The following is a 14,844-nucleotide window of genomic DNA, read 5'->3' as shown; positions in this document are numbered from 1 at the left end:
ACCCAATTCCTATGAGATGTTGATTTGACAGGGATTCTGTGACAGACACCAGGCTATGATGGTAAGCGTGTATGCACAGCATGCGGGACGTAATTACTAACCAAGAACAACCTTATTGAAAGCGCTCGACTGTTATGGGGTCTTCAACTTAATACAATAGGTGCGGCAGGGTCTTGGCAGAAATGGTATCTTACATGTACTGGTCATAAGGCGCATCGCGTTTGAATACACGAAAAGAATAAATCTTCAGCAATGGTAGTAGAGCGTGAGTAGATGTAGAGAACGGTCGCAAGTCGATCAGAAGTGTGAGGGTGCTGTAAATTATCATTGTTGTTGTACGTTGAGCGGAGATATGGCATCACATCGGGAGACGCATTCCAAAAGCAATTCAAAAAATTGGTCGACCTAGGGACATTGATATTGTGAGAAGAGAGGGTTTACTGTACGTTCGAATACACACCTGAACTGACTGGGCGACAACGCAATTCTTCCCATTAGAGCCCCATGAGTCATCACATATCCGATAATTCCAGACGTCGATGACTGTTTCTCCCGCCGTGTGCTTACCATGTAACTCCACATCCACTCTGAAACGTTGAGCTCTAAAGAACTCGGGATGGGACACATATGTGATGGTCAATGCATCATGGAGAGGAGGACCTTGATCGAAACCAAATGTTGACTTGTACGTTCCTGCAAAGAAACTAATGACAGAAGACAGAGTGCCTCGGAGATTGGTGGACGGATGTGCCAACACGCCATCCAGGAAAGGTAGATGGGGTGATCTCAGGCGGGAATGGATAGCCGAGGTGACAATCGCCGTGTGTGTGACATTTATGGGTATCATGACAGTCTTGACTGGAGCATCGAGGACAATCTGAGCCGCCTCAGCTAATAGAGGATCAAGACAGGCACCGTAACATATTTCAATAAGACACGCACGGTCACACATAATATTGAACTCTGCACTGTCATTGTAAAGATTGGTTCTTCGAGTACCACATGTTACATACCTGCGACGGCAGATCTATTTCCAACGCCCACACCTCCGCCCATAAATACAAACTGCTCCACTGCTTCCATGAGGTTGGGATAGACGCTGACAAATAGGGCAATATTCGTCATTGGTCCAGAGGAAACAACTGATACTTGATGTCCAGTACCATTGCGCCATGCGTCCTTGATGGCTGTTGCCATTCCCTCGATGGCATGGATCAATGACCCATCGACTTTCCGAGCGAATCGTGCCTTAACTTCAGGACTATCAGCTGAAGGGAGCCCTACAACACCTCCTAGGCCATCTTCTCCATGAATTTCAGGGTCGTGTTTTGTGGGTCGAAGTAACGGCTTGCATGCGCCAGGATATACAAGAACATCGGAAGGTGCAGCAAATGCGTGCAGACACCTTGCAGTGTTATTGGCAGTGCAATCAGCGGACGCATTGCCGTGAACCTAAGCAACTTGCTTGAAAAGGACTTGTGCAGGAGACAGCCGCTTTACACACACTGGATACTCCAAGAAGCTTGATATTCTCTAATTGACAGGCCATCATAAGTGCAGTGGCATCATCATGTCCCTGAATGAAGCGTTTCATCAGCACATCTCCACCAAACGAGAGCAAATCGTCAATTGCGCACCGGATCTACATCTAACCAGACATATTTCAACGTCATTTTCTTCTAGTTTCAGTCAGGCTGAACTGGATCGATTGTAAGGGCAACAACGGTGATCAGTAATCTGATTGATGAGAAGCAAAGTTAATTGGTCTACGTCCATATCCAAAACCCGGACGGAACGAACATCGTCGATAATGATATACCATAAATCAAAGGTCGTAACTGGGTGCAGACCTTCCTGTGAGTTGCATAAAAAAATGGCGCAATTGAAAAGGTGAAGACTCTGAGACTTGGATTAAAGATGATCTTGGTTGTTCCTTTGTCGGTCCTAACAGTGGCAAACAACGTCTGCAAGTCCGGCTCCGAGTCAAAACACCATACGCTCAGTCGCATCATCAATGTCAAGTCAAGTAAACAGCAAGGAGGAAGAAGAAGTAGCACCCCTTCAACGGCCACCATCTCCCCCTCTTCATACAACATTCGCTGCTCGCGGTCTACATGTGCGTATAGAGGACTTGCACATCTCAAAGAACCTCGCATTGTTAATGCAGTCCATTGATTCAGGCACAAAACTTTCCTGCGCATAAACCGCGTGATCTACGTATACCCTCGCCTCAAGCTATAACTCATGTAGCATGGAGTTGCGACGGGAAGCGTTTAGCTGGCGTTGGTATCGACAAAATTACTCGGATCTGGACTCCAGAAACTAGCGTACGTACCATATATTGTATCTCATCAGGAGCCACACTCCTTACCACAATCATAGATGGAATCAAGAGCTGCAACTCATTTCTCTGGCGGTCACTCCGATGATGTTGACTATATATCATGGAATCCCACTCATCCAGAGTTATTTTGCACGTCGAGTCAGAAGGACAGAAGGATTGTATTTTGGGATGCACGACGTAAGTTTTATATGCCTTGCGCGCATTGTGAATAACCCTTACAGAACTCAAGAAAGTCGGCACACGCAGCAAATAATTCTGAAAATCTCACCCGTACAGACAAATTATTCTCCAGACGGCCGGGCTTTGATATTTACTTCGGCCGGGCACCAGCTCTTTTTCTTAACATACGGAAAAGATGGTGATGCAACAAAGGCGCAGTGGCATCTCTCAGATAAGGACGGGGTTTGTTCCACATTGTCTCCATCATGTAACAAGTTATCGACATCTTTCGACAGAGCATTGTCGCATCCACCGCCATGTTCAATCATGTCGGCGATGGTATAATTCTGACGCATCATTCTGAGCATAGCGTTCGGGTCATGGACTACCCAACGCTAACCCTTAGAGAAAGCCCCGCCGCTCATGTCGGAGGTTGTGTTGCAGTAGCACTCGATCCTCGGGGGAGGTGCGTATTAACGGTCACATGCTCTAATCGACATGCATTAACGTTGTGTTCAGATATCTTGCATCTGGTGGCTATGACTCAATTGTTAACATGTTCGATCTGAGTGAATGGATATGCGCTCGGACAATCTCCACTTGCGAGTGAGTAGATTAAAACACGCCACTCTCTCCACTGACTTGATTCCTTCAGAAATGCGATCAATGCATTGAGCTTCTCGTATGATGGAGAGTACCTCGCTATTGCAAATACAGGACCCTACATCGACATAGTAAGGACTCAGTTTCTAGCTATTTATCTGCTTTTAACACGATCTGGGCACAATAGTGTGCAACAGAGACGGGTGCCCCATTGCATCGTGTTCCCGCATTGGCACCGTCACCTACAGTGACCTGGCATCCCTCAAAATACGTCTTTGCTTATTGTGGGCAAACAAAGCTCCGGGAGGGTGGACCTCCTCCTGTAGCTATTATCAGCCTATTTGGGGGTGGGATTTGATAGGCGAGCTTTGGAATTATTATCACTCATGTCGTTAAATCGCCACACTTGTTCGAGTTCATTCGATTCTGTACGAAAATTCGATGGATTGTGACAACTACAGGTTTGAAAGGCCCATCAGCGTGTTCCAAAAAGTTGGCGTCTAATGGTATCCTGTGGGCGCAATGGTTTTCTTCTCCTGAGAAACTTGCGCCCGATCGGATTACTTTCTGATGGATGGTCTTTGTAGTTGCACAAGAACTTTCGCAAATGGGGCGAGTGTCCTTGGTAATTGCGACAGAACTAGTAGTCCATCAAAGATGCGGTGTTTCAGCGCTCGGTTATATATTAGTTCGCAGTGCCTTTCGGGGCCCTGGGGTCAGATGATCAATATACTTATTTCGTAAGGCTGCCTCGAGGACGATTCGAGTTCTCCCAGGACTACAGCTCTTAGTAAGTTAACGCAGGGCTGATATTTGAAGACCTACCCAGCATGCTGTGGATTCACCGTTATCTACAACATCCACAACAATGCACCTGCAGATCCCATTTCATGGCTCACCATTCTCACTAGATTCAGCAGGTGTTGCCGGCTTTTTCGGCGGTGATGAAACACTATCAGCCATGGGTACCGTACACTTGTACCGCGGCCGAAGATGGCTGGGGTGGTACAACTCTCCAGGGAGCTATACGGTCGCCAAAAGATACGGCCAGTTAGCTAACTCCCGATTTTGGGATGGATTATTCCCAGGTCCAAATTCCGAACCAGCTGAAACGTTTGGCCTGGATGGCAAGGCTGGGCCGCGATACGTCGCTTCGCTGTCTGGTACAGATATGACGACGGGGCACCTTGGATACCTCACAATACAGATGAGCAAGGAGGTGGAAGATATGGCAGTTCAGGGAAAAGCCAGCACGGAGACATTACCTGCATCAGTGACCGTCGTCCGTGTCGGAGAGGTCATGGATATGGATGAAGTGGGGATGATGAGCACCCATCACGCACTACTAGCTACAATACCCATAACCATCAGCATCATGACATGCTTCTCATGTGCTGTCTTTGCCGACTGGTATGCCTTCAGCCTCATCCTTCTCGGGATCGTTTCAAGTGGCATAACCTGCTTCGTGATCGGTACTGCGAGGCTCCATCTCCGGGGACCCAAAACTGTGACCCCGGGGGTCCCCCCAGGGGATGGTCTGCTTCTGACTCCGCGCGATGTCGTCGTTCTGATAGGGTCAGAGAAAGATGTGAATGTAATAACGAAGGGTCATTTCTTGCTGAACATGCATGGTGGACGAGAGTACCGGAGCGTTGGACTGTGTTCACTCCTTCTACTAGCACAATTCTTGCTACAGCTCCTCTTGATACCCCAAGCAACACTCTTCGGTCAAATGATGTTTCTCGCCTCGTGTGCGGCATCTTGGGTCTACAACTCGTTCCTCTCTTCACTTGAGAGCGAAAAGATACAAGGAGACCTGCTTTGCAAGGCGCTGCAGGTTGAAGGACGCGCGATACAGAAGTATTGCCTCCATAATAGGAGGAGCCAAGCTGTTTTCGCCTGCTCTATTCTCAGCGATGGAAACGAGACAAACGAAGACTTTGACGCGGAGCGTATGTTATCGTTGTTCGTGCCGAACAAGACAAGGGTTTGGAATCTCTGGAGAAAAAAGGTTGCAGCGCAATTGAAATCTACCTGTCCAGACAAAGAATTCCATGTGACAGCAGAGGAGAAGGAAGGTTTATGCGAAGAACACTGCAGATTGCTGAAGACCTTCCTAGATGATGCCGAACTTGCGTTTAAGGCTTACTACGAGCGCATTCGTTATCCGCGTTCCATAGACAACTGGGAAGAAAAGATTGTATGAATAACCGATATGCATGGCTAGAGTTATCGCTTAGAAGATCTCCTGAATTATGATCGCAATCGTTGACACTCATCATACTGTAAACATCGAAGAATTGACTGTCAAACAAAATGCGGGCTCGTCACGTCACGATCCGAAGGGCGAATCGTAGGTTGGAATACCGATATGTCCAGTAGTGCGCACATCACTGAAATTCACTTAGCCTTATATGAGTCGAGTTATATTACCCTTTCAGCCAATTTTGTTTGGCCATGATATACCCTGACATACTATCGGTTACCACAACTTCGGTCAACCACTGGTTCGGACAGTCACACAATGTAACACGATAGTAACACAAGGTCACATCCGCCGAAACAAGCTCCGCTCGGCATTCAGTATCAGCGCCTTCAAGTGCACAGGCCGAGTCGTAGCGTTCGTTACTCTAACTGAAAGTTAAACAATTCAAACGTTTTATTGAAGGTGCATTATAAAGCGGTACAAATTTATGAGGGGCTGTAGGAACTATGTAGATGACTGGGACAGTGTGGTACAAAAGAAGGTGCTGCAAAAGGGTGGGTGGGTGGTGCCGCTGGTGTGTAAGATCCATGGGACATGATATTAGCTGACAAGTGTGGATGATATTTTTGAATTGATTGGTGGCGCCCGGTTGCACGATCATGTAGAGTCTGGAAAGAAACCTAAATAAAAGATGTGAGGTCTTATTAAATGTTCATCGAAGCACAGATTATCCCAGACTCACCTGGTGAGCCTTTGCTGCTGCCCTATAGCTCTTATACGTCCCTCCTTGGACTCCAGCAAGGGCTTCTTGAATCCGCGACTTGTGCTGGATTGTTTTGCTTGGAGTTGGAGTGTGGGCACCCTTGCCCTGAGCGCGCCCCATGCCCTGTCCAAGATCCTATCAATGGTGAGTAGTTCGGCAGATCTGAAACTCCGCTACGGCAGACTCGGCTTGGTGACAAGCAGACGTGATCTTTGGCTCTGTCACACCTGAACAAGGATCTCAATCATTTCTCGACCAATTTCAATTATTCAACTTTGCAGTAGTGTATTATAAGTGTACAGTGATATGTGGTCAGACAGAATATGAATTGAAGTAAAGTTGAGTGAGATATTGAAAAGTGTCCGAACCAGTGGTTGACCGAAGTTGTGGTAACCGATAGTACCAGTGGGGAGCGGCAACTCAGCCAAATAAAGTGTGGCATTATGTAAGCAAGAAATGCGGTCAAACGACACGACCGTTCGAACATTATAACTTATATTGAACTACAACGCCCGTACAACACCAAAACAGCTGTAGAATATTATAGTAAGTCAAAGTAATTAGTAAGCTTATTCTACTCAAAAAATTCAAGGCTTGTCCTCATCTTCACTCTCGCCTGTCTCCAAAGGAACCTCCTGTGTGGTTTCTCGGTGTGTAACCTCCCCACTCGTGTAACGTGCGATAGCTTCCCTCAGGACCTTCAATTTGTCCTCCTTCCGCTTTGGCATGTCTTTGTTTCGTGGTACATGTAAGTCAAACTCATGATGCCAACGAAGCTGTAGAACAATGTCAGCAACACGCATCTTGGCCAAGTCTGCATCCACAAGACAAGGCACAATGGCATTGAGCTTTGCAGTGGCGGCGTCCCTCCATTCCTTCCTCCGCTTGTCAATCTCGTGGTTCTTTTCAATCAGCTTTCGGTCATACTCCACTTGTGCCCTCCTCTGTTTTCTCTCGCCTCCATTCGAGTCCAATTCCCGTGCCTTCCCACGAAGATACTTGCGCTGACGGTGTCCGAGAAATGTCTTGATGTAGGTACCAGTTTGATTTTTCTTATATTGAAGTCGTGCATTGAATTGTGACAGAGACATACGAGGGGCACGCGACGCGTTTATGAGGCTTATGTAATACAATATGAGTCTACTACCTGTGACATCCCTGTTGTGACTGAACACGATATGCTGGGGGGTTGAGAAAAGCCATCAGAGGCCTTTTTTCATGATTTAGTTGTAATCTCCATGAAAATTTTTGAAAAAGTTGGTTGCATGAGCTTTTGCCAAACACTGTAGCCTTACGATTCGCGTGTTTTCCCTTTTTTGCATGGAGAATACAATCAGCTTTATATTTCGCAGTAGTCTCCATACAATGTAGTCTTCATAATGTTGTGCTTAATGTCCAGCGGTCAACAGTTTCATTAACCACCATTTCAGCCACACACCCCTTTAGCGAGGGCACACACTGAGTTTGAAATTGGCAGAGAGTTGCCTCTCCCCAATACCAGTGTATTGGATTATCAAGTGCACGTGATAATATCGTTTTCGGACCACATTCTCCTTCCATGCAGCGCTTGATATGCCAATATAATGGTATATCAGGCAACAGACGAATTCCAGGATTTTTGCAACTCTCGGTCTCATCGGAACCTTTCAGATTACGAGCGTTACATGGATAGGGTGTTCAGAGCGGTCTTATTATTTTTTCGGAACACTCCGGCGGTTATCTATATACTTGAACTACCCGCCACATTACTTAAGCTCCGACTTTCTTCTTTGCTAGTCTTTGTCCTCAGGATGGTACATGGACGGCTTGTATACCTCAACATTCCCCCTCATACTGAGGATCACATACCCAGTTGAGTTCTATGTTTCTCATGGCTGGGTTTAGGTAGTGCCTTGGTGAAAATATCGGCCATCATTTGTGCCATGGGCTTGTAGACTACACTGATTCGTCTCTTGTGTACTTGGCTCCGAATATAGTGATGTTTTATGTCGAAATGCTTCGTCCGTTTGTGATACTGCGGATTCTGAGCAATAGCTAATGCGCTTATATTGTCCCCATAGATCAATGTAGGACCGTTTTGCTCATTCCCTAGTTCTTTATACAGGTTTCGGAGCCATGTTGACTCTCTTGCTGCGTCTGAAAGGCAAATGTACTCTGCTTCTGTCGTGGAGAGCGACACAGTGTTTTGTTTCTTGGATCCCCATGTTATGGCACCTCCACTCGACAAGAAGACATATCCCAAAACTGATGTTTTATCATCGTTATTGGCGAAGCTTGCATCAGAATATCCGACAAAATGTTCCTTGTCATCTCTCGGGACATTCGCCTTGTAAGTTATACCTAGGTCCTTTGTCCCTTTGAGATAACGCAAAATTCGTTTCGCTGCAGTCCAGTGTGTCATGTCAGGATTAGCCGTATACGACGCAAGCCTGTACACCGCATATGCAATGTCTGGTCTTGTCGCAACAGCTGCATACATTAGCGACCCTATAAGCGAAGCATATTTGTTGCTTCTGTCTCCTTTGTCAGTTGATTTAATGGTGGGTTCGAGTTTCATAGATGGATCGAGCGGCATTCCCACTGAGTTTGCATCTAGAAGTCCGTGTTTTGCCAGGATCGACTCAATATATTTGGTCTGAGAAATCATAAGTGTGCCGTTTTCATGGTCTCTCGTGATCTCTATCCCGACTATTTTGTGCGGCTCTCCTAGATCAGTGGTTTTGAACATATTCTGAAGCTCTCACTTCAGTTCGTCCATCAATATTCTGTCGCTCGTGAATATCAGTAAGTCGTCTACCCATACAGTTATGATCTCGGTCCCCCCTTTCGTTTTGCGAATGTATGCACATGGATCTGAGTATAGCGGCTTGAAGTTTTTTGCCTTGAGCTGCTTATTTAGCTCGGTATTCCATTCGCGTCCTGACTGTTTTAACCCATATAGTGTCTTTATTAGATGGCACAACCTTTCGGTTTCATCTTCAAACCCTTCAGGCTGTTTCATGTACACTTCTTCCTTAAGGATTCCATTGAGGTAAGCACCCTTTACGTCCATTTGTTGAATCTCCCAGTTCTGAGATACGGCTAGTGCTAAAACTGCTCGTATTGTCTCGAGTCAGACGACCAGAGAAAATGTGTCCATGTAATCCATACCAGGAATTTGAGAGTACCCTTTTGCTACGAGTCGCGCCTTATATTTGACTAACTTTCCTTCTTTGTCAAATTTTCGTACTAGAACCCACTTGTTGGCTACTGGAACTCGTCCCTTTGGGGGATCGACAAGTTTCCACGTGCCTTTGTCTTTTAATTGGTCTAGTTCGGTGTGAACGGCTTTCTCCCATTCTGGCCACTCGGAAGATTCTTTTGCTTCTTTTAAGGACTTGGGATCTTCTGGTGCGACACCAGTCTCATTAAATGCAGCATACACCACTTCTGCTGGTGAGTATATCAGCTCTTCCTCGTCTAGATCTTCTTCTGTGAGGGCTGCTAATTCAGCTGGTATATCTTCTAGCTCTATTGTCAGATCGTTTAATATCCGATAATCGTGTTTGACTTTTTGTCTGCTGCTTCTTCTTGGCTCGTCAGGTACATCATTTTCTCTCTTTCTTTTTCCGCTAATTTCTTTCTTTGATGTTAGATTATCTTTGTCTTTCTTTGCAGATGCTGCGTTAATGTGCAGCGGGTCTTGTACTCTTTCCTTCTCCCCCTCACGCTGTACATTAGGCGTGAAGAACTGATAGTTTCTCGATACTTTTATTTGGTGCGTGTTTCTGTCATAGTACTTGATTGCCTTCGGCCCATCTAAAAAGCCCACAAATATGTGTTCTTCTGATTTTGGTTCGAGTTTGGAGATGTTTTCTCCTTCTCGAAGCACCCATACTGATATTCCGAATTCTTGTAGATGTGATATGTTTGGGCGTTTCCCGGACCATTTTTCGTCTGGGGTAGTTCCCTGTAGAGCACGTGTATGTGCTTGATTTCGGAGATATGCAGAGTGAGTCACTGCCTCAGGCCATAATGTTTTTGGCAAATTTCGTGCTAACAACATTGCATGTGTCAGTTCTACGAGTGTTCTATTGAATCGCTCGGCTACACCGTTTTGTTCGGGGGAATATGGTGCCATGAATTCGACTATTATTCCTTTCTGGTGGCACCATTCGAGTAAAGTATTATTGACGTACTATTTGCCATTGTCAGTTCTGATTCGCTTCGGGATTATTTCCCGTTGTCTTTCTATATAGGCAATATATTCTTGAACCTTCGAGCTGGCCTCGTCTTTTGTTTTCATGAATCTGGCTGTGCACCTTTGTGTACAGTCATCTATGAATGTTATATAATATCTAACTCCTGTTATTGCAGTGGTTCGTGATGGTCCCCACACGTCAGTGTGTGTTATCTCTCCTGGAACTGCTGATCTATTTTCAGATTCCTTGGGGAATGGTCGTCTCAAGTGTTTTGCTTGTATACAAGCCTCACACTCTGGTATTGGCGAGTTTTCATCAACCTCAAGACCATCAACTAGTTCGTCTTTGAGTAAGCATTTGAGTCCCGTTATGCCTATATGGCCATATCTGACGTGCCATTGCTCCCATGTTGTTTTGTCTTTAGCTGTATTTATTTGTTCGTCGTAGTTCTTGGAAAACATATCCAAGAAGTACAGTCTATTCTCTCGTCGACTGGTGGCTATGGTACGGTGTTTTTCATCGAGCAAACTAATCTGCCCATTTCTGATTATAGCTCTTCCACCTTGTTCGTCAAGCCGACTTATAGAGAGTAGGTTATTTCCTGCTGTTGGTACATGTAAAACGTCTCTCAACAGTATATGAACAGCTTTGTTTCCGACTTTCGTCGTGATCTCGACTGTTCCATGTCCTATCGCTTCTACTGGTATATTTCCTATTCCGCTAATTTCTTTTTGTAATGAAGTGTACTCAGTGAAGGCAGTTCTTCTGCTTGTTATATGAGACGTGGTTGCCGAGTCGGCTACCCATTGGCCAGAGCAAAAGGAAACACGCTCGTCAGAGCCTTCATTCATGGTTACATTCTCAGAGACTACAAATGCTTTGTCCTCGTCCATAGGTTCATCATCCTGCTCGTCGCGTGCCATATTCGCATGCTCCTTTCCTTTATATTTCTTCGAAGATGGACCTGGACCGTCTTTTCCCCAGCAGTCCTTGGTTTCGTGCCCGAACTTCCCGCAGGAGCTACATTTCAGCACGTTCTTGAACCGGCACCTATCTGTAGGATGATTATTGCGTCCACAGATGTTACACTTCGCTCGGTTCTTTGGACCTTCGTCTTTCTTTTCAACCTTTCGCTTTTTGCCCCCTTTTTCGGCTTTGGCATAATACCCCTTTTCTTGAGTATCATGGCTCTTGCGACGGTTGGATTCATCAATGATGATTGAGATAAGTTCTTGGGATGTATAACCTGCTATTTTTTGTGACTCGCCCTTGTCGGCGTGTGCGCCTAAGTAGGATGCAGTCCATGACTCCCAAGACTTCGGCAACGACATCACAAGAAGTGCCTTGAACTCCGCATCAGGTATCTCGCATCCCATGATGTCGAGCTGATTGCGTTTGTTCGTCATCTCGGTGATGTGTGTCTTTATATTGCAGCTTTCATCGGCTTGCAATGAATAGAAGGTGCATTTTGCAATTAGCGCACTCGACTGACTCCTTGTCTCATGAATCGTCTTCAGATTATCCCATGCTTCTTTGACCATCTTCGCTCGTGACACATGTACTACTTTTTCATCCTTCAAATTGATGAGGATGATGGTCCGAGCAATTTGGTCGTCTTTCTCCCACTGTTTCTTTTCGTTAGGATCTGTGGGCCTTTTACAGGTCCCATCTATATGACCATGGACTTTGTGGACTCGGAGGACCGTTTTGATCTTCTCCTTCCACATCATCCAATTGTCATCTTTAAGCTCTCCCATTTTATAGGATGAGACTGATCCTAAGTTCGTACGTGGGGAAGTCTGGGAAGACTGAGATGTCTGGACATTAGGATTGGCATTTGGGTCAGTCATTTTGATTATAGATATGTATGTATTTGCATAGCATAAATTGATTGTTCTTTTTGAGGTTCGTTATACGATTAAGCAGGGCTCATAACCTTTCAGATTATGAGCGTTACACGGATAGGGTGTTCAGAGCGGTCTTATTATTTTTTCGGAACACTCTGGTGGTTATCTATATACTTGAACTACCCGCCACATTACTTAAGCTCCGACTTTCTTCTCCGCTAGTCTTTGTCCTCAGGATGGTACATGGACGGCTCGTATACCTCAACAGAACCCATTGGACATGCAGTTATATCCCACTGGCAACAGCTGATCAAGTTTCGAGTGCTCTACATTGCACATTTAAGACACAAATCAAACTATTGGCTTTTGGTCTGTTTTCTCTTTTATTTTCTTCGTGATGAACCATTATACCTCATGTCAGATTTTTCGCTTTTAGTAGGTGTTCCATCAAGGACTCGGAAGCAGTCAAGCATTTGGCCTCACGGCCCTCACGGCATTGCCAGTCTCAGAGTGCATGTCCTGCCAATTCCCTGCAGGAGACCACTGACTCGCTGTTTGATTATGCATACTGCGACATAGCCGCTCTTCAGCCTCTTTTCCCTTCAATGTTCTCTACCATGGCAAAGGTTCGTTATTTTAGTCATTTGTCTTGAACTGATTTTCTGAGTCGAACTACTAGACACTAGTTTGGTAGGCAAGTTCAGTCTCATGTTCAAGTATGTAAGTACTCAAAAACTGAATTTCCCTTCAAACAAAACAAAGTGGTTCAGTTCTCCGTTCGTTTTTGTTGTCCGCTATTAACACCAAAGCTCACCCCTGCAACCCTGCTCCATTCCTAACTTTAATAACACAATTCTTCCTATTCTGAAACAGTTTGGCTCCCGGATCTAAAGGAAATGAGGTACATGTCGGCAGAGCGAGTCAAGACCTCAATCACCACTCACCAAGTATATTTTCTAGTCATTTATAAGAAAGTTGTTACTCGTTATCAGACTCTATTGGACCTTCTTTACGCCCTAGTGATGTTCTGTACCCACACAAACACCTGCTTTACCTTTACTCACTCATTAATACTACTTTCTCGACAAGTCCTGGGCCAGAAAATCCCCTCCTCATCAGGAAAATGTGAAATTCACGTAGGCAGGTCTCACCTAAATATACCTACATAGGCAAACTAGGCAACTCATATTTTGTAGGCACCTTGTAGGTCTCCTAGACACCAATGCATGCAAAACAATCAAACAGACTCGTTACTACCTCCGAACATTTTCTTGCAATCCCAACATCAATCCTTATACATTGTCTGGTTCGCGACTTGGACTACTTAGAGGTATGCCGTGCTTGCGCAATACTAGTACTTCTGCATCACTACTAATAGTAACATCTCACTTTCAGCCTAACTGTGACAATGCAACCGCACTCAGATCAGGAAAATTTGGCGCCACTGCGCAACAAGCGGTAAGGACCACCAAAACCTCCATAGTGCACCTCACCAAAGTCTGACATATTGTGTAGTCTTCGCTCGCAGTCCCCCGAGATTAGTGGAAAGACACCAGAGGGCTCGGACGTTAAAAGGTGTGATATTCATGGCACAATGTAGTTGCTGCCCCCACTAACACAGTACAACCATTGCGCAGGCCCAAAAGGCTTGTCCGGCAGATCCCACTGGAGGAAGTCCAAAGGCGCCTGCAAAACTCTTCCAATTCCGATCAGCCTCTGCTTTTCAATGGCATCGCAGCTGCTCTGGCTGACATTCAGCAGACCCTCGACTCTCCCCACGCTGTGCCAGGTTCTGAGACTCCCAAGACACCTGCACCTCCCTACAGGCAAACTCTGGCCCCTCTTGTGGTATCTCAAAATTACATGCATAGACTTGTTGCCGAGCGTTGGGACGCCGAAGTAAGGTGTTGCGAGGAGGGTCGCAAAGCACAATTATTAGAAGTACAGCTTGCTGTGCATGGAATTACAAAACTAGTGTAACTCGTACCGTTATTATATCAGGCAGTTCGAAATTTGTAGAAGCTATACATGTCAATCCAAGGGTTAAGGTAGAATGATTTACATGCGTCCAATATGAAATCCCACCTCCACGTTTGGTTGACATGTGTGCCGAACTTGGGTATAAGATGACAACTCCCAGCAATTTGACTGATGGGGATCACCTCAGTGCGAGGTGCTTGACCAGCATATGAACGTGAGACTGTGTGAAGCTCCAACAATGCATTGCGTGTGCGGAATGGATTGAACCATTCAATGAGTGCAAGGTGGAAAGGCTGTCCAGCAGTGCGCAGGTGAATTGGTAAGTTGAATATCAGGCAGACTTGTGCCACTTGAAGACCTATGACAGTCTCCATATCAATGCAAAACTATAAAGTTTGAACCTACTCACCTTCCAATGCAGTCCCTCGAGTATGTACATTAGTATTGCCTTCTCTTTGCACGAGGACTGTATCAAATTGCCCTGGCGACCCTGCTGACCGACCAGAAGGTGGGGTGTAAGGCACTGCACGGATGCGGTCCATGGATTTCGACATATGGACGGCATGCAAGTGTGGATAAGGGATTGACAGACGACGGTAAGCATCAAAGCGATCCCAATGGGAGACTGACAATTGTGGTTGTGAAGGTGGTGGAATTCGGGGTGTGGTTTGGATGAGGTATTGTGACAGAGCTGTAAAGAAATTAACTGCCCCAAACGTCTAGGCAATAGAATCAACAGTCAGAGCTCGAAATGGAGGACG

General features: G+C 45.7%; 6 protein-coding genes across 6 annotated transcripts; 3 read left to right on the top strand and 3 right to left on the bottom strand.

Moving 5' to 3' along the window:
- Positions 1-14: 14 nt before the first annotated feature.
- F5891DRAFT_1075877 (Inosine/uridine-preferring nucleoside hydrolase domain-containing protein) lies at positions 15-1,940 on the bottom strand. The gene is made up of 7 exons (XM_041363379.1): positions 1,638-1,940; positions 1,505-1,576; positions 1,014-1,452; positions 461-963; positions 195-405; positions 102-141; positions 15-36 (listed from the first exon to the last, which is right to left on the bottom strand). Exons 1-5 carry the CDS (start codon positions 1,671-1,673, stop codon positions 325-327), a joined length of 1,131 nt encoding a protein of 376 aa, XP_041217141.1. The 5' UTR covers positions 1,674-1,940; the 3' UTR covers positions 15-36; positions 102-141; positions 195-324.
- Positions 1,941-1,949: 9 nt separating this feature from the next.
- F5891DRAFT_1075871 (WD40-repeat-containing domain protein) lies at positions 1,950-3,858 on the top strand. The gene is made up of 8 exons (XM_041363378.1): positions 1,950-2,116; positions 2,181-2,327; positions 2,383-2,521; positions 2,574-2,746; positions 2,800-2,969; positions 3,023-3,109; positions 3,159-3,237; positions 3,294-3,858. The coding sequence occupies exons 1-8, from the start codon at positions 2,015-2,017 to the stop codon at positions 3,462-3,464; spliced, it is 1,068 nt and encodes a 355-aa protein (XP_041217140.1). The 5' UTR covers positions 1,950-2,014; the 3' UTR covers positions 3,465-3,858.
- A 21-nt stretch (positions 3,859-3,879) lies between these two features.
- Positions 3,880-5,312, top strand: F5891DRAFT_1166924 (uncharacterized protein; the record flags this gene model as incomplete). The annotated part of the gene is made up of 2 exons (XM_041365442.1): positions 3,880-4,641; positions 4,681-5,312. Exons 1-2 carry the CDS (start codon positions 3,975-3,977, stop codon positions 5,310-5,312), a joined length of 1,299 nt encoding a protein of 432 aa, XP_041217139.1. The 5' UTR covers positions 3,880-3,974.
- A 1,350-nt stretch (positions 5,313-6,662) lies between these two features.
- On the bottom strand, positions 6,663-7,166 carry F5891DRAFT_1199302 (uncharacterized protein; the record flags this gene model as incomplete). The annotated part of the gene is made up of 1 exon (XM_041368736.1): positions 6,663-7,166. The coding sequence occupies one exon, from the start codon at positions 7,164-7,166 to the stop codon at positions 6,663-6,665; it is 504 nt and encodes a 167-aa protein (XP_041217138.1).
- A 5,554-nt stretch (positions 7,167-12,720) lies between these two features.
- On the top strand, positions 12,721-14,083 carry F5891DRAFT_987853 (uncharacterized protein; the record flags this gene model as incomplete). The annotated part of the gene is made up of 8 exons (XM_041377956.1): positions 12,721-12,729; positions 12,790-12,823; positions 12,977-13,050; positions 13,193-13,239; positions 13,300-13,433; positions 13,528-13,561; positions 13,619-13,678; positions 13,741-14,083. 8 exons carry the CDS (start codon positions 12,721-12,723, stop codon positions 14,081-14,083), a joined length of 735 nt encoding a protein of 244 aa, XP_041217137.1.
- A 32-nt stretch (positions 14,084-14,115) lies between these two features.
- F5891DRAFT_894755 (uncharacterized protein) lies at positions 14,116-14,799 on the bottom strand (the record flags this gene model as incomplete). Its single annotated transcript, XM_041373353.1, has 2 exons — positions 14,116-14,441; positions 14,493-14,799. Coding segments are annotated over 2 exons (633 nt in total), but the record flags the coding sequence as incomplete, so codon positions are not given.
- Between the last annotated feature and the right edge of the window lie 45 nt (positions 14,800-14,844).

Source organism: Suillus fuscotomentosus, assembly GCF_016647785.1.
Source record: "Suillus fuscotomentosus strain FC203 chromosome Unknown F5891scaffold_182, whole genome shotgun sequence".
Lineage (NCBI taxonomy): Eukaryota > Fungi > Basidiomycota > Agaricomycetes > Boletales > Suillaceae > Suillus > Suillus fuscotomentosus.
This window is presented reverse-complemented; position numbering and strand designations above follow the sequence as displayed.

What these genes read in the sequence shown, in the direction of transcription:
- F5891DRAFT_1075871 (XM_041363378.1), top strand. Translation starts at nt 2,015, where the DNA reads ATGTCAAGTCAAGTAAACAGCAAGGAGGAAGAAGAAGTAGCACCCCTT. An exon ending in TCTGGACTCCAGAAACTAGC is followed by an intron (nt 2,328 to 2,382) that starts GTACGTACCATA and finishes CCACAATCATAG; the next exon opens with ATGGAATCAAGAGCTGCAAC. An exon ending in CAGGACCCTACATCGACATA is followed by an intron (nt 3,238 to 3,293) that starts GTAAGGACTCAG and finishes TGGGCACAATAG; the next exon opens with TGTGCAACAGAGACGGGTGC.
- F5891DRAFT_1075877 (XM_041363379.1), bottom strand. Translation starts at nt 1,673, where the DNA reads ATGACGTTGAAATATGTCTGGTTAGATGTAGATCCG. An exon ending in TCTGGTTAGATGTAGATCCG is followed by an intron (nt 1,577 to 1,637) that starts GTGCGCAATTGA and finishes CGCTTCATTCAG; the next exon opens with GGACATGATGATGCCACTGC. An exon ending in AGCTTCTTGGAGTATCCAGT is followed by an intron (nt 1,453 to 1,504) that starts GTGTGTAAAGCG and finishes CAAGTTGCTTAG; the next exon opens with GTTCACGGCAATGCGTCCGC.